The sequence below is a fragment of the Mobula hypostoma genome, chromosome 1 (assembly GCF_963921235.1).
Source record: "Mobula hypostoma chromosome 1, sMobHyp1.1, whole genome shotgun sequence".
NCBI classification, from domain to species: Eukaryota; Metazoa; Chordata; class Chondrichthyes; order Myliobatiformes; family Myliobatidae; genus Mobula; species Mobula hypostoma.
The window spans coordinates 14,997,335-15,019,447 of record NC_086097.1 but is presented as its reverse complement, the minus strand read 5'-3'; the positions used below and the strand labels follow the sequence as shown (position 1 = coordinate 15,019,447).

Sequence of the window (22,113 nt, the reverse complement as noted above, 5' to 3'; positions counted from 1 at the left end):
AGGCCTGAATAGCGTAATTCTGCTCCTGGTTTGATTGCAAAATTTGCTGACAATCTATTTAAAATTGCTAGTATTGTGTATTTCACAGTTAGTCCTGAAGCAGCAACATGATTTTCTTTTCCTGTGTGGCACTGACTGACACTGCCACCAACAGTAGTTGTACGATTAATGGTAATCTTGGGTTCCACTCCAAGCACGGAGTGGGATTCCGCCCTCAGAGATCTGTCAGATTAGTTTTAATACTACTCTGAACAATTCTTTTTATGTAACAATTGTTGGGGGGGGGGGAATATTTTTATACTAAGATAGTTTCATTTCAAAACTATTATTCTCTTTCCCCTCCGGGGCATCTGCAGTAACCACGGTGGTTACTGCTTTGTGCTGAAATAGGCCATCTCTAGGCTGTAAAAGCTGTTATTATTTACAGCATTGGCCTTAATCTTTGGGAACTGCTAATATAGATGTTTTTTTTAGTCCATTTAATACCTTTGATTTTTAGCAGTGTAAGTTGATCACAGATTGAATGATTTACTGTTGCACAGTTAAACTGCTGGATTTAGTGTTTCCCTGTTCAGAGTGCCTAATTACACTATCCATCAGTGTGATTTTTTTTTGGAAGTTGTTCCAATTTTCTTTTGTGTCTTTAAGAATAGGAGGCATTTGGACAAAGTACTAGACTTGCTCAAGTAAGTAGCCCCCTCCCTTTATATCGATGCTTCTGAACTTGCCAAATTCTCCAAATCTGTTTCTTTTCTGATAAATGGACAAAGGAATTCACTTGGCTTATTAGTCATAGTCATACTTTATTGATCCCAGGGGAAATTGGTTACAGTTGCACCATAAATAATTAAATAGTAATGAAACTATAAATAATTAAATAGTAATATGTAAATTATGCCAGGAAATAAGTCCAGAACCAGCCTATTGGCTCAGGGTGTCTGACCCTCCAAGGGAGGAGTTGTAAAGTTTGATGGCCAGAGGCAGGAATGACTTCCTATGACGCTCTGTGTTGCATCTCGGTGGAATGAGTCTCTGGCTGAATGTACTCCTGTGCCCAACCAGTACATTACGTAGTGGATGGGAGACATTGACCAAGATGGCATGCAACTTGGACAGCATCCTCTTTTCAGACACCACCGTGAGAGAGTCCAGTTCCATCCCCACAACATCTCTGGCCTTACGAATGAGTTTGTTGATTCTGTTGGTGTCTGCTACCCTCAGCCTGCTGCCCCAGCACACAACAGCAAACATGATCGCACTGGCCACCTTAGCTCAACAATCCAAAGTCATAGTCTTTGTATTTGGATCCACAAATATTTTGTGAGTGATTTTTTTTTTGTTAGATATATGGTCTACCTAGAAGATTATACATGCTGACTTGTACATGAATTACAATTAACTAGCATCAACAAGGTTGGCTTTTGATAGGTTGTGTCCTGTGCTCCAGCTCAAATTTAGTTTACAGATTTTGCTTCTTTACCTGTCCCATTGAGGCCTGTTTAACAACCCATTGATTCCTGCTTCCAAATCAGAACCGCTCCAAGCTTCCCAGTGTGCAGTTGCTGAGCGCAAGTTATGATTTTGCTTGTGTTTGAGATGTTCCATTTGTTTTAAATTTACTTTTGATTATTAACATGCAGTGTGCTTCTAATCGTTCTTTTTTCTTTTACCCACAAGGACACTTTGCACTATCTTCTCTGCCACTGTTCAATATTTCTCCCTACTGATACTTTTTAGATTTTTTTAAAAGTTTACTTTATTTTAGAGTTACAGCGCGGAGTAGGCGTTTCCATCCCTTTGAGCTGTGCTGACAGTAATCCCCAACAAACTCTAGTTTAACCCTAACTTAATCATAGGGCAATTTATAATGACCAATTAATCTACCAACTGGTATGTCTTGAGACTGTGGGAGGAAACCAAAGGACCCAGAGGAAACTCATGCATTCCACGGGGCGAAGGGAAAAACTCTTTACCGCGGGTACGAGATTGCACTCCGAACTGTAATGCCCCAAGCTGTAGTCGGGTTGTGCTAAACGCGACTCTTATCAGTTTGCATTCTCTACTGATGCGTTCAGAATTCTATTAATCCTACACCTTATACAATTTCCTCTTGAGCTCTAAAGGGTTAGGAACATATTAATTCATATTACAAGTACAAATGCAATTTTGAGATAAGATTCCTACTGGTTCGATAGGTTAACTATTGAGCTCCGCAGTAGGAAAGATGCTTGAGTTTCATCTTTGTGGATAATCTATTCTCTAGTGAATATTCAGGCTTTTATCAGCAGAAGCAACATTTTTCAGGTTATCTGTCCCTCCCTCCCACCCTCCTTCCTGGCCCAAGACCCACGACATCCAACAACCTACCAATTTAGCCCTAGTCTAATCACAGGACAATTTACAATAATCAATTAACCTATTAACCTGTAGGTATTTGAAATGTGGGAGGAAACCCACTTGCTCACAAGATGAACGTATGAAGTCCTTACAGATGGCACTGGACTCTTCACACTCCAAGCTGTAATAGCGTCACAGCAACTGCTACGCTACCACAGCACCCATGATCAGAATCTTGTGGAACCAATTGGGGAAAAAAAATTAAGCAACAATAAATTTATTTACCTTTAATGTTAATTACTTTAAAACACAAAACATACTTTTTTTCCCTAATGAGGAATTCAATTCAATCGACCCTGCTGGGTCTGTTATCAATGTTTGGTGTAAAGCTGAGGGGACTTGTTACTTGAAAGCCTTTTAATAATTGCCGGCCTCTGGCTTTCTTAATGTGTAGACTCAATTAATGTGCAATTCTGATCTGCTGTATTTTCTGACAGAAAAATGGGCAAGAAGAGTCGAGTGAAAACACAAAAATCAGGAGGAGGTGGGGCTGCAGCCACTGTTTCCACAAAGGAAGTAATGAATCTGATAACTGAATTGTTACAGAGTAAGTATGCTGGTCGCATATTTAATGCGAGGTCCTTTGTTTGCTCACAAGGCAGGCACTTTGAACAACATGGTGAAAAGCTGATATGATTGAATTGAGAACTCATTTTAGATCTTGCTCAATTTCATCTTCAAAATCTCTGCAGTTGTAGGTATTTTCCCTTTTGTTTCTGATCACATTTGCAAAGTGGTTTCTAATCCTGGAAATGCAATATTCTTTTGAAAATCTGCTTCACAAAGTTTAATTTTTTTAAAAAACAAATTCCTTGCAAAGTCTTTAGCTCTTGCTTGCCCCCCCCCCCACCTCCCAACCCATTTTGACTCCAACCTCCTAATCACATTCTGAAGTCATTATACCCTTGTCCTCGGTTGAATAAACTGTTAATATTTCTATAACCTTTGGTCCCCATTTTCAATTGCCAAATTCCTTTATAAATTCGCCTGGAGTCAATCACATGCTCTGGTGGTTTGAGCAGCATATGTACTAACAAAGCATTGAGATTTATTGGTTTGATTTAAGCTAGCTATTTTGCAGTTTTCAATAATCCTGAAATTGTTCGGAGTGAATAGTATTATAGGAGACTGATTTGAAGAGAATAGAGCGAGCAAGGTGATGATTTACCACAATACACTGCAACAGAAACTGGATATAAGTGGTTCTTTAATTCCTCTTTATCTACAAAAAAAAAATTCTTTCACACAGTGGAAAATCTGCTCAGGACAGTGGCGAATTAGAAAGAATCGGTCACCTAATCGCAAAGAAAGCTTTTGGGACATTGGCCTTCATAAGTCAATGTATTGAGTACAGGAGATGGAATGTTATGTTGAAGTTGTAGAAGACATTGGTGAGACCTAACTTGGAGTATTGTGTGCACTTTTGGTCACCTACCTACAGGAAGAATGTAAGTAAGTTTGAAAGAGTAGAGAAAAAATTTACAAGGATGTTGCTGGGATTGCAAGACCTGAGTTATAAAGAATGATTGAACAGGATAGGACTTAAGAAAATAGAAAATAGGTGCAGGAGTAGGCCATTCGGCCCTTCAAGCCTTTTCCATGAGAAATAGAAGATTGAGAGGAGATTTGATAGAGGCATGCACAATAATGAGAGATAAAGATAGAGTAAATACAAGCAGGCTTTCTCCACTGAGTTTGGGTGGGACTACAACCAGAGGTCATGGGTTAGGGGTGAAAGGTTTAAGGGGAATATAAGGGGAAACTTCATCACTCGGAGAATCATGAGAGTGTGGAACGAGCTGTCAGCACAAGTGGTGCATGCCAGCTCTATTTCAATGTTTATGAGAAGTTTGGATAGGTACATGGATGAAAGGGGTACGGAGGGCTATGGTCCCGGTACAGGTTGATGGGAGTGGGCAGTAGTACAGCACAGACCAAATGGGCCAAAGAGCCTGTTTCTGTGCTGTACTCCTCTGACTCTGATCCTTAAGTTCAAAATACATTTATTATCAAAGTACATATATGTCACCAAATACTACCCTGAGATTCATTTTCTTGTGGGCATTTGCAGTAAATACAAGAAACACTGCGGAATTAATGAAAAACAACCCACAAGATGGACAAATGACCAATGTGCAAAAGATAAGGGAAAAAGTAAAAGGAAAAAAACAAACAATAATAATAAATAAGCAATAAATATCGAGAAAATGAGACGAGTGTTTGAAAGTGAGTACATAGATTGTGGGAACTCTTCATGTTGGGGTGAGTGAAGTTATCCACATTGATTCAAGAGCTATTGTTTTACTTGACAAGAATTGTCTGTGGAGGAAAGGCTATTAATTAGGAATAGCATCTTGGTTAGCCAAAATACTGATCAAATCAGAGGTTTATGGGAGTTCAAGACTTTTTTTTAAGGTGGCAGAATGGGCTAAAACAACATTTGACAAATTATGAGAAACGTTGATGGGGTAAATGAGAAATCTGTTCCAAGGCAGCAAGATTTGGGTACCCGGGTTATGGACTTTTGGTAAAGCAAAAAAAAAAGACAGCTATTGTAAGGAATAGTTTTGCACTATGTTATGGTTAGAAAACATTATAGAGTGAGATTTTATGTGTAACATTACAGAAGATACAAGATTGGGGCAAGGGAGTAGGTCTAACTATATCACTACAGGAGCAGTCATAGACAGGTAAGATCGAGTCTCATTCTCATGCCTTGAGTTTGTCAAAACAAGCTACATTAATGAGAAGAAGAAACCCTTTATTATACTGGAACTGTTTGCTGACTCAAGTCATTTTCAGGTCGGGTGTATCACAGCTGGTTTCCGAGTGAAGCTCCTGAATGAATTACATGCCTTGTTCTCAGCCTTCAAATTCCATTGTGATTTAGCTTACTGTACAAACGGTTACTGTTTTCTAATGAAGTTGAGAATGTTTATTCCTACGGTAAGGGTATTTTTATAATATATGGACAGACGTTTGAGGCTGGATAAACTCCTTGCTCTTGAAGAGAGGAAGCAACAATCACGGGAGGTATTAATTAATTAATTGATTGATTGATTTAACGGCACATTGCGCAACAGACCCTTCCGGCCCAAGGGGCTGCGCTGCCCAGCAGCCCGCCTATTCAACCCTAGTCTAATCACAGGACAATTTGCAATGACCAATTAACCTACTAACTGGTACATCTTTGGACTGGGAGGAAATCCTCACAAATAAACAGAAAGAACATACAAATTTTTTTTAATCAGAGAATACTGAAATTAAACTCTGAGCTCTAACACCCTGAGCTGTAATAGTGTTGTGCTAACCACTATGCTGTCATGGCACCCAGTTTAGGCAGTTTCATATTGGATGTGAAAATGAAGTGCTGAATTGTTAATTCAGTATGCCATCCTCCAGGGTAAAGCACTTAAGTGGTTTCGTTAACCAGGATATGCTTTGTAATATACTTTTTCCACTTTTTAATTGTTTTCAAGAATGTAGTAATCCTTCCACTGCACCGGGAAAGGAGTGGGAAGAATATGTGCAGATCCGAAGCTTGATTGAGAAAATTCGTAAAAAGCAAAAAGGTATGGGTGGCTAATTTTCTTTTTTGTGTTATGGGTTCTCTATGCATGTATTCAAACTCTGGCTGACCCCACGTCACTGTCAATTGCTAACCAGTAACATTAAAATTGGAACAGATTGAAAATGGGAACACATTTGGATGCTTAATTTCCTGCATTCTGTCACTAAGCTATTAAGTCAAAAATAGAAAGAATAGACTTGGATAAAGTTAAGTGATCCAGTATTAGTAATATTATAGTAGAGAAAAAAATCTGATAGTGACTTGCGTATGCAGTTATTAATGAGCACCCATACTTCTGATGTGATGAAAGGAAGGTTATTGGTAAAGTAGATGAGGAAGAATGGGCCTAAAGCACAGCATTAAAAAGCTCCCACAGCAATCTTTTGGTGACAGATGATGGGCTTTGTCAGCCATCTTTTGTATGAGGTACAATTGTAGTCAGTGATTTTTCACTCTTGCCAAACCCCCAACCAAGCACCAAGGTCCACTAATTTTACAGAAATTCCTGATGTCACATTAAAAAAATAATGCTGCCTTGATCTCAAAAGCTATTACTCTCATCTGAGCTCTGAAATTTGGTTTGTTTATTTCTGTTTGGACCAAGGCTATAACGATCCTTGGACCAAAATGATATTGGTAGAACACAGAATGAGCATCAACTGTAAGGTTATTAGCAAGTGCATTGGGTACTGCTTAATAACCTCATACATGACCTCGACCAACATTCTGATGCTGATTGAGGGTAGATGAATGTGGTTATAACTGTATTAGAGCTATACTGCTTTTTGTGAACAAGACTAGGAATTTACTTGGCAAGTGTTTGTAAGTTGAATAACATTTTAGTATAGTGCACTTGTTCCAATGTACATCCCCCAGCTTCTGTCCTTTCATTGACTACTTTTTGTTAGGTTGGGTAGGAACATTCTGTATAATTAAATTTCAGTCAGTGCATGAATTGCAAGAGTTTGCTGTGATTCTGGCTGATGAATATAAAATTTCATCTATTTTTGAGGGGTGGAGAAGTTTGGTGGGAGTTGTCCATAGACCCCCAAACAGTTGCAATGCAGGGCATAGTATAAGTCAAACATTTAATGGTAATACAGTATTTTGGGGGATTAAAATCTACATAAAGGCTGAACAAACCAAAGTAATATTGATACAATAGAGGAAAAATGCACCATCGTCTATAAGAGATGATTTTCTGGATCAGTATTTTGAGGAACAAATTAGGGAATAACCTTGTTTAAGAAGGTGTTAATTGATGATTCACTAAGCTGCACTTAGTAAATGATGATCATAATTCCATTTAATTTTATATAATTTACTTAGAAATTAAACTGGGAGTCTTGCATCTAAATAAAACAAATAATTTTCAAATACAAGAGCAAGAAGTCTGAATATTGGCAAACTCTCAGAAATCACAATGGCAGATTAAGGCATCTGAGCAGAAATGCGGAAAATACAACATAAGAGTAGGCAAGCTTTGTGGGGGAGGGGAATAGATGTATATAAAAAGTGAGGAAAAAATTAGCTGAAGTTAATGAGAGTCTCCTGAGGTCTGAGATAAGAAGTTTTGCATTGTGGAAATGTAGAAATGGCAGAAAAAGAAATGTGTAAATGTTCAGAACCTGTCATCACATCTGCAAATAATAGAAAATTGCAATTGCCGAATGAATAAACTACCTAAAAAATAAAGGAATCAGCAAAAAGTTATTGAAGAAATTAATGGCAGTGTAATAACTCTCTGGGTTCTGATAACCTGTATCCTCGGTCTGTGGTAGATGTACGGGTTATCATCATTCAAAAATTTCATTAATTCTAGCACAGTTTCCTCAGATTGAAAGATGGGAATGGAGAAAGGAAGTAGAGAGAAAGTAAGGAATTATAGTAAGCAAGACGTGTAGCAAAAATGTGGTTTAATATATTATTAAGGAAATGATAAACATTGCACTTAGAAAATCATAGAACTAGGGCAAATCAGCATGGATTTATGAAAGGAAGTCATGATTGGCAACCTTTTGGACGTTGCGGTTGTATGTAACACCTTAGATGGGGATTAACCAGTTGATGTGTTGTATTTGTATTTTCAGAAGGCTTTTGATAGTGTCTCACAAGAAATTCTTAAACCGAATTGATTGGGCTTAAAGAAGTGGAGCTATGGTCTTGTGAACTTGAAGACCGAGAGGCAATTTCTTTGAAATATTATAACTCTAACCATCCTGCAAGACCTTCTGTTTTCTCAGACTGAACAATCTAGGAACTGCGATGACAGCCTCAAAGTAAAGGGTTGGCCATTCACGACTCAGTTGGTGTGCTTCTCCCATCAGATTATGCAGCATGACCATTTGGTGCCAGCATTCAGTTAATTGAATATGATGCACCAAATTCTTATGGATTGTGTATATTGTAATTCTTGTGCAAACTTGTCACTGTGCAGTTGTGAGTCTACCCAAAGCTACGTGATCCTTTTTATAGCATTTTTTAAATGCCTATTACCAGATGAGTTTTGTTTTGTTTTTATCTCGCTGTTTTTCCTCGTTAATAAGCTTTCCCTTTGCTTAACTATTACGATTTTAAGTTACTTTGTGATTTGTGATAATTTAGGTTTATCGGTTATCTTTGATGGGAACAGAGAAAACCACTTTGATGAACTACTGCAGTGGGCGGCTGACTGTGGAGCCTCAACTGAAGGTTTTGAAATTACTTATTTCCCAGAAGAGGGTTATGGTTTAAAGGCAACTAAAGACATTAAGGTTTGCCTTTTTTTTTAAAAACCTCCTTTATCTGCTATCCTATCTATGCAATAGTTTTGCCTGCAGACTTTAGTGTCTTTGCTAACATGTGTTGACTTTTAGTTTTGAAATAGCTGTAATTATTTCATGCCTGCTCATAACTCTTGATATTAGATTGTAATGACATCTGTCATGCTTTCAAAGGGAGCTCCAACTTCAGTTATGGTACTTTATAGTAAACGAGGCTCTGATATACTCTCAGTGGCCACTTTATATATAGGCATCCATTAGTCTCATGAGACCATGGATTTGCGCCTTGGAAGGTTTCCAGGGTGCAGGCCTGGGCAAGGTTGTATGGAAGAACAGCAGTTGCCCATGCTGCAAGTCTCCCCTCTCCACGACACCGATGTTGTCCAAGGGAAGGGCATTACAGGACCCATACAGCTTGGCACCGGTGTCGTCGCAGAGCAATGTGTGGTTAAGTGCCTTGCTCAAGGACATGCGCTGCCTCAGCCAGGGCTCGAACAAGCGACCTTCGAATCACTAGACGAACACCTTAAACACTTGGCCACTTTATTATGTATACCTGTACCCCTGCTCTGCTCGTTAATGCAAACATCTGAACAGCTAGTTATATGACAGCAACTCAATATCTAAAGGTCTGCAGACATGGTCAAGAGATTCAGTTTTTGTTCAGACCAAACGTCAGAATGGGGAAGAAATGTGAACTAAGTGGCATTTTTGACCGTGGAATGATTATTGGTGCCAGATATTGAGGTTTGAGTGTCAGGAACTGCTGATCTCTTGGGGTTTTCATGCACAACAGTCTCTAGAGTTTACATATAATGATGCAAAAAAACAAAAAAAATCCAGTGAGTGGTAGTTCTGTGGGGGAAAACGCCTTGTTAATGAGAGAGGTCAGAGGTAACAGGAACTGAAGTAACCACACATTACAATAGTGGTATACAGGAGAGCATCTCTAAACGCAAAAGACATTGAACCTTGAAGTGGATGGGCTCAAGCAGTAGAAAATATTGGTGTGTCTAATTATGTGGCCACTGAGTATATGATGCAACTGCACCCATTTAAAAAAAATCAAGCAATTAAAATCTTTCAGATATTGGAACAGTGGCCTTTTAACTAAAAGGTTCATCTGCTAATATGGAGCATCATTGTCTATCTGCATGGAATAATTTGTGCGTCTGCTAGCAGTCCTATTGCAAATAGGTAGCGTCATATTCGTTTTCTGTGCACATGGTTGAATGCAGTGCATATAGAGGAGAAAAACACCCTTTGAACTGCTTCACCCAACAATCCCGCTAACTTTTTTTTTACAGCTGTGCAGACTGACCATTGCCCTGAACAGGAAATTTTTACATGAGCTGTAAACAGTGCGGCACTTTAAATGTTTTTTTTTGTTGATCTAACAATTTTTAATTAATTCTTGCTATATTGCAACGTTGTGGGCCGAAGGGCCTGTATTGTGCTGTAGGTTTTCTATGTCTATATATTATGATTTCTTTTGGAAAGATTACCTACCAAAAAAGTCAGAAATAGAATTTTTCACAACAAGCACGTACCACAACCCACAACAGAAGCAAACGATGTCAAGCAGTTAAACCAACTGACAGGCATAATGGCAAAAGTGAAATGTTTTGACTAGACAGTGTTGGCATCCAGCAGGCCAATGTTTTATTAACAGTGAGCTACCAACTTCTATTCTGTGTTTATTGTTACAATTTGTAACAGTGTTGTAACTTGAAATACTGGCAATGTAAATATGGTGAAGCTCTGAAACGTTTTAAAGGTTGATTATATTAATACAGATTTCAAAATTATATTAGTGTACTTTGAAATTGTATTAAGATGTTTTAAAAAATTCTAGTTGCATGGTAACAAAAGCTATATGTGTGGGAGCGTTGCAGTTACTGCGTAGCTTAGAAGGAATAGTGGTTTCACCATTGTTTAAGTTATAAACTTGAGCGTTATATAGTTCTTTGAAGGTAAAGCAGTAATTTGGAATCAATACTGCAGTCACAATGATAATCTGCAATAATCCACCAGAAACCAGCTAAGAAGAGTTTGCAGGTGCACCAGATGAATGACAAAACGTAACTTTCTTTTCCCATGTTCAACTGTCGGGAAAGTAACACTACCTAGTTTCACTGTTAGTTACACTCTTACTGTCTGCCAGCAGAAGTACAGGAAAAATTAAGAGTACAAAACTTTCTAAATGGTTGTAAATTGTGTACAGTATTTCTGTAGCTTACAATTGCATTGTTACATTTAGAAATAAATGAATTTCTTGCATAAATTTTGTTATTTTATAAAATGTCCAACATTGTGTAGCATTTAATAAACGGAAGCTATTGAATTATCAGTCAGATTTTAAGTATACTCGAAGTACCAGAAAGGGAAATCATTTGAGTTTCATCCACCTAGCCTAGTTATCTTGTCAAAGCTGACTTTGGATCCTGGTGCATTTGCGATCCAAAGGTTCTTTGGCCATCAAGAACAAGGCAAAAAAGTTGGTGGTTATGGCTATTTATTAAATGTAATAAGAGTGAAGAGCAAAACAAAGAAAAGTTATGAACATCCAATGTTTAAAAAAACTAGCTCAAACTAGAAAGATGACAAGACATCCACCACAACAACCAATGAAATAGTTTTTCTGCAGCATTGTTATGCCACGTGAATCTAAGAAGCTTCTGGAAAATTGCAGAATCAGCTGTACTACATTTACTGAACAACTACACATATATAGGTGATCATACAAAAATATAAGCACACATTAGAGAAGTTAAACTACAGGGAATAATGAATGTTTCTAAGCGGGAAGAAGGTTGAAAATTAAAATCAGACTCCCATCTCCACTGGTGTAAAATGTTGTAAAATAAATTGACATTATTTATGCCATCAACACACATCAAAGTTGCTGGTGAACGCAGCAGGCCAGGCAGCATCTCTAGGAAGAGGTACAGTCGACGTTTCAGGCCGAGACTGTACCTCTTCCTAGAGATGCTGCCTGGCCTGCTGCGTTCACCAGCAACTTTGATGTGTGTTGCTTGAATTTCCAGCATCTGCAGAATTCCTGTTGTTTGCGATTATTTATGCCATGATAATTTGTTGAAGATGAGCACCTGTTTGTCTATGAAGGATATGAAGATGTGATATGGAAGGCATTCGTGGATATTAGGAGAGAAAATAACGTAGTGATAAGATAATTGCAGTTTTTTAGGGAAAAATTATGAAGGGCTAGACATTAAAATTATCTGTTCAGTAATGAAATAGTTAAGAAATGTTTTTCAAATCCAGTTTATTTAAGACCTTGTATGTTCCTCCCTCTGTCATTTGCTTAACGAGTTGAGCCGGATTAAGAATCAATTAGTTTAATGAGAGAGAGATAGATTTGTTTTGTTTTTGCAGTAGGAAAAGTATTTATAATAAAGGTTATTATGACTTCACTAACATTGACTGGTTTTCTATGAATTTATCAAGAGATAAATAATTGATAAGTACATAGAAAATATTATTGCTGCTTGAGTTAATATTTTATTTTAGATAGATATAAAGTGAAATCACACTTTTTTCCAGACTCACTCCAATTTAAACTAGTACATTTGTTTTCGTCCTTAAACATTTGTTACCTAGCCAAAACAGAATGTGAAGAAATATGTATTTTGTTACTTTTTTATCTTATTGCTCTCAGACAGCATCTGTGGAAATAGAAGCAGTGAGTGTTTCAGCTCAAAGACCTTTCAATTTTTTCTAGCTGAAGATTTTTTTCCAGTCACTAATTTATATACCTTCTCAATCTATGGGAACAATTACGTGCATTTAAATGATTTAAATTAGTGACTTTAAATTTTGTGGGATTTCAGAGTAGTAATCTATTTCAGATGGCCACTACAGTTTCTTGGGATTTGATTCAATTAAAAATCTGTTATATCCTGGAAGCAATGTTCATGATTTTTGTTCCTTTTGAAAATATAAGATCAGATACTCAATTTATATTCTATGAACAAATCTAATCATAAATCCTTTAAATGAAAATCTATCGTTAACTCCACAGTGAAGAAATCGCAGCATTATTGTTCACCGGGGTAAAAGTGTCTGGTGCTAAAACCAGCCTTCTCCGACTGTAAATCGGTGTTGTCAGGGTTGCTGGGGTTCTGCGACTTGAAGGACCAACTTCACACTGTATCACTAAATTTGAAAGCTAAAGAGGCAACGACCAAACCAATCCTAGATTTTTTTTTAAAAAAAGGATAAAATTCTGTCGATGAAGGGATGAGATGGATATGAAAGAACATTTGAAAGCAAAGTGATACTATGACACAAAACCTTGGTCACAAAATGTTTTGTGTTCATCCTCTCATGTCTATCTCATCAGTTCTTTCCATTAGTACCTATTTTCAGCAAGATTTTAATGAACCTCACAGCTCATTTCCTGTATTTTTATCTGATTTTAGCGCTTCCAGTCTGCCTCGTGAACTGAGAGTACACATAACGTTTCCTTGCAAGTTAGTACCGTGTCTCAAACACGAGGAATTCTGCAGATGCTGGAAATTCAAGCAACACACATCAAAGTTGTTGGTGAACACAGCAGGCCAGGCAGCATCTCTAGGAAGAGATACAGTCGACGTTTCAGGCCGAGGAGGGGGAGGGATGGAGCCAAGAGCTGGACAGGTGATTGGCAAAGGGGATATGAGAGGACAGGAGGTCCGGGGAGAAATGTCCCATGATCCTCTCATATCCCCTTTGCCAATCACCTGTCCAGCTCTTGGCTCCATCCTTCCCCCTCCTGTCTTCTCCTATCATTTTGGATCTCCCTCTTCCCCCTCCCCCTCCCACTTTCAAATCTCTTACTAACTCTTCCTTCAGTTAGTCCTGACGAAGGGTCTCGGCCTGAAACATCGACTGTACCTCTTCCTAGAGATGCTGCCTGGCCTGCTGCGTTCACCAGCAACTTTGATGTGTAATACAGTGTCTCAGCAGTGTGCACGTGCTTATCTGCGGTAGGTTTTTTAAAATCCTAGAATTCAGTGCCTATTTGTAGCTTAACAATTTAAAAATAAGATGAGCAATAAGTAATGTTTACATTTGCCTTCTGCATTATTTTGTGGCATGCAGCTTTAACACATATATTTGTTTAATCCATTGACTACCCACATACCTTGCATTCCAGCTAATTTTACATATGCACAGCTATCTTAAAATGGTAGGTATTCTGATGCTGCAATTTGACACTGTGAATACAGTGATCTCAGCCAGTCTTTATTTAGCAACAAGTAAATCTGGGTCTGTTAAAAGGTTAGATCTTCTTTGCAGTAAGTGGAACGTTTGTGTTTAATGTGCAACAATATCTCATCTTCCAAAACAAAACATTGCTCAACTTAATGTGAGCAAAGTTTATTCCTTACAAACATTCTCATGATTTATAATTCCCATTTCTTAAATCAATTTCAACTATATAAGGATTATTTCCTTAAGCTTGTGGTGTGAGAGCAAAATAAATTTGTGTTTCATCTTTCTGATTTGTACTACTTTACCTGACAGGCAGGTTTTTAAATATATGTATTATACAAATTTTCTCTCCTGTGCTATTTTAGACAGGGATGCTGTATTTTTTTATATATATAAAAAGCTAAAATGCCCTTTCCTTCTCAGTCCTGATGAAGGGTCTTGGCCCAAAACATCAGCTGTTTGCTCTTTTCCGTAGATGCTGCCTGGCCTGCTGAGTTCCTCCAGCATTTTGTGTGTATTATTTTGATTTCCAGCATCTGCAGATTTTCTGTTGTCTGTGTCACATTTCTAAAATTTTGTTACATGTTTTAAAACTTAAAATAGTACAGTGCAAGAACAGGTCCTACATCTCACACTCTTGTGCTGAACTCAAAAAAACCAAGGAGATGATCGTCGGATTTCAGACGGTCTCAGCCTGAGCACACACCCCTCAGCATCAGCGGCTCCACAGTGGAGAGAGTGGAAAACATTAAGTTCCTTGGGGTGCAGATCTCGGACAACCTCAACTGGTCCAGGAATACCACTGGGATTGTGAAATGGGCCCAGCAGAGATTGTACTTTCTGAGGAAGCTTAAACAAGCATCACTCCCATCTTAACTACATTCTACAGAGGCGTGGTTGAGAGTGTGCTGACCTTTTGCATCACAACCTGGTACTCCAGCTGCAGTGCTGTCGACAAAAAAGCCTTGCAGAGGGTGGTTAGGGGAGCAGAGAAAGTTATTGGGGTCTCCCTACCTTCTGTCCAAGACCTCTTTCAGAGTCGATGCCTCCAGAAGACACGGTACATCATTAAAGACCCCTCACACCCTCTCCATGAATTGTTTGTTCTTCTGCCATCAGGCAAACGTTACAGGAGCATCAAAACTAAAACCACAAGGCTACTAAACAGCTTCCTCCCACAGGCAGTCAGACTGCTAAATAGCTGCTCCACCTGACTCTGCTTTGGACACTTTTAACTTGCACTGGACACTTATAACTGATTTAAGTGACATCTGGCTGTTGTGTTTTATTATTTATTGTTATGTTTACTATTTAGTATCGCGTTTGTTATGTTATGATTGCACTGCCCCAAGGAACGCTGTCTCATTCTGCCCTGCAGAGCTGATGTATGGTTAGAATGACAATAAAGTTTTTTGAATCTTGAATCTTAAAGATGTCTAGTAACCTACGGAATACTGGAGGAACTCAGCAGGTCAAGCAGCATCACTGGGAAAAGAGGGAAGAGTCAATGTTTCGGGCCAAGACCCTTCTTCGTGACTGAGAAAGAAAGGAGAACTTGCCAGAGTAAAAGGGCAGGGGGAGGGGAAAGAGTCTAGCTGGAATGTGATAGATGAAGCCAGGTGAGTGGGAAAGGTCAAGGGCCAAACAAGAAAGAATCTGATAGGAGAGGAGAGTGGATGATAGGAGAAAGGGAAGGAGGAGAGGACCCGAGGGAAGTAATAAGCAGATGAGAATTAAATACTTAACCTTAATTATTCCTTCTGCTTACACAATGTACCTAAAAGTCTCTAAAACTCCTTTATGGTATTTGCCTCCACTGCTACCCCTAGCAGTGCATTCCAGACATCCACCGCTCTGTTTAAAAGAAAAAAATTGTACTGCACATCTCCTTTAATTCCTTGAAATATACCTTTGTCGCTGTGATATTACTTAACAGTACTGTAATTTGCATAACGTCACAGTCTAATATTTTGCTTTTGTAAGTAATCTATTCCCATTGCTGGAAGTCTAAGAATAAAAGAAGAAAATGTTAGATGTACTCAAGACATGCAGCAGCTGAGGACAGAGGAAAAAATAGGGCCAACTTGCAAAATTCAAGCAGATTTCCAGCACCTGCAGAATCCCCTGTGTTTATAATTCATCAGGTCAATGGCCTTTTGTCATATTCGTCTCTAATGAAATGGCAGTCATCTGAAATGTGAATAGTTTTTCTTTCTCTCATTTTTTCATAGAAGTTCCCTTTCATCCTTCAAAGTTGTTGAAATTGACTTTTAAATAAATCTTGGTGTGTAGGTGTTGGGAGGAATTGAAAGGTGTGGATATTTCAACTGAAGTCAGAACCTGGCTCATTATCATTGACATATGTCGTGAAATTTGTTTTGTGGCAGCATTACGGTGGAAGACGTAAATTACTGCAAGGTAAAATGCATGCATAAATAGTGCAAAAGAGGAATAGAGAGGTCGTGTTTATGGACTGTTGAGAAATCTGATAGCAGGGAGGAAGAAGCTGTTCCTGAAACAGAGTGTGGGTCCTGTACCTGCTCCTGAGCCAAAGTTTCTGATTGGACTGTTTAAACTTAATTTTGTAACTTACTGCTGAGAGTTCATATCCTTCCTTGGTTGAGCTAATGAAGAACAATTGACCGGACTAGTTTGCAAATTTGGTAAAATATTTTCATATGAACCAAATGTCGAGCAATCCATTACTTGTATGAATGAATACATGCTTAAGCATGTTGCATAGTGAATTAGCCAATCAGGAATGTATAATCAAGCCAACTCCTACAGTCACAACACAAACGAGAAAATCTGCAGATGCTGGAAATCCAAGCAACACACACAAAATGCTGGAGGAACTCAGCAGGCCAGGCAGCATCTATGGGGGTGGGGGTGGAAATACAGTCAGTGTTTCAGGCCAAGACCCTTTGGCAGGACCACAGTCTTGGCCTGAAATGTCAACTGTACTTTTTTTTCCACAAATGCTGCATGGCCTGCTAAGTTCCTCTAGCATTTTGTGTGTGTTCCTACAGTCACAATGTGTTCTGCTTGATATTTGTTAACAAAGCAGAAAGGCAGTGTAAATAATTACTCTGGATTACTGCCTCTGCCACGGGCTGGTGCAGATAGGAATCGGGCGATAGCACAGATGCATGAGTGGCTGAGGAAATGGTGCAAGGGGCAGGGTTTCAAGTTCTTAGATCATTGGAAATTTTCTGGGGAAAGGGGTGATCAGCACACGAGGATTGAGTTACACCTGAACTGGAGAGGAACCAGTATCCAGGCCGTGAGGTTTGCTGATGCTACTCAGGAGAATTTAAACTAGTTTTGCTGGGGGCTGGGCACCGGAGCACCAGGTCAGTAAGGGAAGGATCAGACCGGAAGTTGCATGTCAGGGAAAGTGTTGAAAGGAAAAGTTGAAATAACAAGTATGTTGGGTCGGATAGTTTGAAGTGTGTGTATTTTAATGCTAGGAGTGTTAGCGATAAGGGTGATGAACTTCGAACATGGATGAGTACATGGAACTACGATACTGTAGCTATTACTGAAACTTGGTTGAGAGAGGGGCAGGAATGAGTGATTAATGTATCATGTTTTCAAAGCTTTAGAAAAGATTTAGGGAGACGTAGAACGTGGAGGTGGGGGTAGAGTTGCACTACTAATCAGGAGCAATATCACAGCTGTGCTCTGGAGACATAATGGAGGGGTCAGACACTGAGTCCCATTTGGATAGAACTCAGGAATAGGAAGGGTGCAATCACACTGCTGGGATTGTACTACAGACTCCCTAATAGTCAGCAGGACATTGCGGAACAGATATGTAATCAGATTAAGGAAGTATGGAAAAATAATTGGGTTGTTGTCATGGGTGATTTCAACTTCCCTAATATAAACTGGGATCACCTTAGTGCATGGGACAGAATTTCTTAAGTGTATCCAGGAAGGTTTCTTAAATCAATATGTGTGCAGTCCAACAAGAGGAGGGGCCGTACTGGACCTGGTGTTGGGTAATGAGCCTGGCCAGGTGACTGACCTTTCAGTGAATGAACAGTTGGGTAACAATGACCATAGCTCCTTATCTTTCCGAATAACTATAGATATGGTCCTTTTAGGAGAATTTTAAATTGGAGCAGGGTACATTACGAGGGCATTGGCAAGGAACTAAGAAACATTAATTGGGTACATTTCTTTCTCTGGCAAGAGCATAGCAGACATGTGGAGGGTATTTAAAAATCAACTGCACAGAGTACAGGAAAGGTATGTTCCTGTTAAAAAGGACTGGGATGGAAAGATAAGAGGACCTTGGATGTCCAGACAGGTGATAAATTTAGTCAAAAAGGAAAAGTATGTAAAGCTTTGGAAGTTAGGATCAAAAAAAGCACGAGGAGTATAAAGAAGCCAAAAAAGAACTAAAAAGGGGAATTAGGAAGCCAGGAGGGTTGTTGAAAATTCTTTAAGGTGAATCCCAAGGCATTCTATACATGCATCAAAAGGATAAGTAGGGAGAGGGGTGGACCACTCAAAAATATAGTGGGAGAACATTTGCTTGGATGGGGAGAATATCAGTGAGGTATTTAATGAGTACTTTGCTACAGTATTTACCAAGGAAAAGGACATGGAGAAAAAGGAGATCATTGTTAAATATACAAGTATATTAGGACATTTAGAGGTCTAGGAGGAGGAAGTGTTGGGCCTCCTAATGGCTATGAAGGTGGTTAAGCCCACAGGGCCTGATGTGATTTACCCCATGTTATTGAAGGAGGGGTAAGAGACAAGCTTGCTGGGCCCTTGACCAGTATCTTCGTACCCTCTCTAGCCACAGACGAGGTCCTAGAGGACTGGCGAGTGGCTAATGTTATACCTCTGTTTTAAGAACGGAACAAGGGAAAATCCAGGGAACTATAGACTTGTGTCAGTTGTAGGGAAACATCCCAGAGATAGGATATATGAGCATTTGGAAACCATAGCCTAATTGGGGAGACACAGCATGGCTTTGTGCATGCCAGATCGTGCTTTACCAACTTGATTGAGTTTTCGACAAGGTGGCGAGAGAGATTGATGCGGATAGGGCAGTGGATGTTATCTACATGGATTTTAGTAAGGTGTTTGACAAAGTCCCTCATGGGAGGCTAATCCAGAAGATTCAGATGCATGGGATCTACGGAGAATTGGCTGCTTGGATTCAGAACTGACTTGCGCATGGAAGACAGAGGGTACTGGTTGAAGGGACTTATTCAAGCTGGAGGTCTGTAATTAGTGGAGGTCTGCAGGGCTCTGCTGTTTGTAATGTATATAAATGACTTGGATGAAAATATAGCTGGGTAGGTAGGTAAGTTTGCAGATGATACCAAGATTGGTGGGGTTGTGGATAGTGTAGAAGACTGGCAAAGAATGCAGCATGATATAGATCAGTTGCAGATATGGACAGAGAAATGGCAACTGGAGATTAACCCATATAAATGTGAGGTGTTGCACCTTGGTTGGGCAAAATCCTGAACAGCGTTGCTGAGCAGAGAGATCTTGGGGTCCAAGTTTGTATCTCCTTGAAAGTGGCTACACAGGTTAATAAGGTGGTTAAGAAGCCTTATAGAATGCTTGCTTTTATTTGTCGAGACATTGAGTTCAAAAGTCAAGAGGTTATGTTGCAACTTTATAAAACTCTGGTTAGGCCATATCAGGAGTATTGCATAAGAGTTCTGGTCACCCCACTGCAGGAAGGATGTTGTAGTTTTAGAGCTGATGCAGAAGAGGTTTACCAGCATGCTGCCTGATTTGGAGGCCATGTGCTATCACAAGAGGCTGATAAACTTGGGTTCTTTTCTCTGGAGTGCCAGAGGCTGAGAGGAGATCTGATAGAGATTTACACAATTTTGAGAGGCTTTGATAGTGGACAGAGAGTATCCGTTTCCCAGGGTTGAAATATCTAATACCAGAGGGCATAGGTGAGAGGGGGTAGATTCAAAGGGGATGTGAGAGGTAAGTGTTTTAGTCAGAGAGGTGGATGCCTGGAACATGCTGCCTAGTATGGTGGTAGAGGCAAATATATTAGAGGCTTTTAAGAGACATTTGCATAGTCACATGGTTGTAATGAAGTTGGAGGGATGTATACATGATGTAGGAGGAAGGATTAGTGTTTGGGTGTTTCTGATTGCTTTTAAGCTGGTTCGGTGTAACGTTATGGGCCAAATAGCCTGTTACTGTGCTGTACTGTTCTGTTCTATGTTTTATAACAAATATTTTCTCTTCCTGCCCAAATGATAATTGACCTAACTATTATGTTGGTTTAAAACTACTTTAGGGTGAGGTACAGCTACTAGGACTTGATGTTTCAATCCCTATGCAAGTCGGCACTCTTGATGTGGGCAGTGGGCTTGGAGTGGTGACAAGGAGGGAGGGTAGGTACGTTCATCGGGGTCATCAGGTGGGCACCCTCCTTTGAAGTTTCATTGATAAGCCCATGACGTCTCCAGAGGGCTCAATGGTGCTGCCTGGCGTCCCAGATACACCCCCCCTCAGTTCCATACCCTCCTGTCTTCATCTTGCAGCCCAGTTGTTGTCTTTCCTTTTAATCCAAATCCAATTGCTGCTTTCTTCTGCTGCATTTGACAAGGACTTGATTGCTTGTTGGAGGGAGTGACCCCTCACCCCCTTCTTCTTCAATCGACTGGTCGTAGGTGTAGCAACGAATCCCCTGCATCCCACTTTTACTGGGAAACTCTTGGTCTTCCAGCCATTCTGGGCAGCTTCAGTTGCTAGTTCAGAGTACTTGGTCTTTTTCCTCTCATAAGCTTCTTCAACACCATCTTCCTATGTAGAATACAACAGAAATTTATTGTCATTACTCTAGACAACGAGACTGCGGTGCTACTCCAGTCTGTGCAATACAGATATTTACAATGCATGAAGTAAGGCTTAATTTGAAAGAGATTCCCATACTTACATGCAACAAGTGACTGCGATAGTCCATAATACTAGAAGGCCATTGACAAGCCGGTATTTAACATTATTCAGCTGCACAACGGTCCTTGGGAGAAGCTGTTTTTCAGACTTGCTGTCTTGCCTAAGATGTTTCTGTATCTCCTGCCAGATGGCAGGAGGTTGTACAGACTGAGTCCAGGATGAAATGGGTCTTAATGATGTTACGAGCGCCCTGTAGGCACCGAGAGTCGCAGATTGCCTTCTGGTTAGGTAGTTGATTCCCAATGATGTGCTAAACCATCCTAATCACCCATTAGAGTGCTTTGTGATCTGTCTTGCTGCAGCTGGAGTACCACACTTTCATTCCCTATATCTGTATGCTGTCTATCACATATAACCATATAACAATTACAGCACGGAAACAGGCCATCTTGGCCTTTCTAGTCCATGCTGAACTCTTACTCTCACCTAGTCCCACCGACCTGCACTCAGCCCCTAACCCTCCATTCCTTTCCTGTCTATGTATCTATCCAATTTAACTTTAAAAGACAACATCGAACCTGCCTCAACCACTTCTGCTGGAAGCTCGTTCCACACAGCTACCACTCTCTGAGTAAAGAAGTTCCCCCTCATGTTACCCCTAAACTTTTGCCCTTTAACTCTCAACTCATGTCCTCTAGTTTGAATCTCCCCCACTCTCAATGGAAAAAGCCTATCCACGTCAACTCTATCTATCCCCCTCATAAGTTTAAATACCTCTATCAAGTCCCCCCTCAACCTTCTACGTTCCAAAGAATAAAGACCTAACTTGTTCAACCTTTCTCTGTAGCTTGAGAGATGAAACCCAGGCAACATTTTAGTAAATCTCCCCTGAACTCTCTCAATTTTATTGACATCTTTCCTATAATTCGGTGACCAGAACTGTACACAGTACTCCAAATTTGGCCTTATCAGTGCCTTATACAATTTCAACATTACATCCCAATTCCTATACTCAATGCTCTGATTTATAAAGGCCAGCATACCAAAAGCTTTCTTCACCACCCTATCCACATGAGATTCCACCTTCAGGGAACTATGCTCCATTATTCCTAGATTTCTCTGTTCTATGTGTAACGCTGTGTTCAAGTTTTTGGGGATCAACATTGCCGTGGAGCTCTCTTGGTCCGTTAACACAACCTCAATAGTAGGGTAAGTGCTCGAGGAGAGCTAATCTGCCCAAAAAATTGCTGGCAAACTTTTATTGATATT

General features: G+C 39.7%; 1 protein-coding gene across 5 annotated transcripts in view; it reads left to right on the top strand.

The window, feature by feature from the left end:
* setd3 (SET domain containing 3, actin histidine methyltransferase) overlaps positions 1-22,113 on the top strand; it is a 157,096-nt gene that overhangs the window by 18,387 nt on the left and 116,596 nt on the right. For all 5 annotated transcript variants that reach the window (XM_063043678.1, XM_063043687.1, XM_063043696.1 and 2 more), the window contains exons 2-4: positions 2,835-2,944; positions 5,877-5,969; positions 8,573-8,721. In XM_063043678.1, the coding sequence (XP_062899748.1) occupies positions 2,839-2,944; positions 5,877-5,969; positions 8,573-8,721 (348 nt within the window). In that variant the 5' untranslated portion in view covers positions 2,835-2,838. The remainder of the gene's footprint in view (positions 1-2,834; positions 2,945-5,876; positions 5,970-8,572; positions 8,722-22,113) is intronic.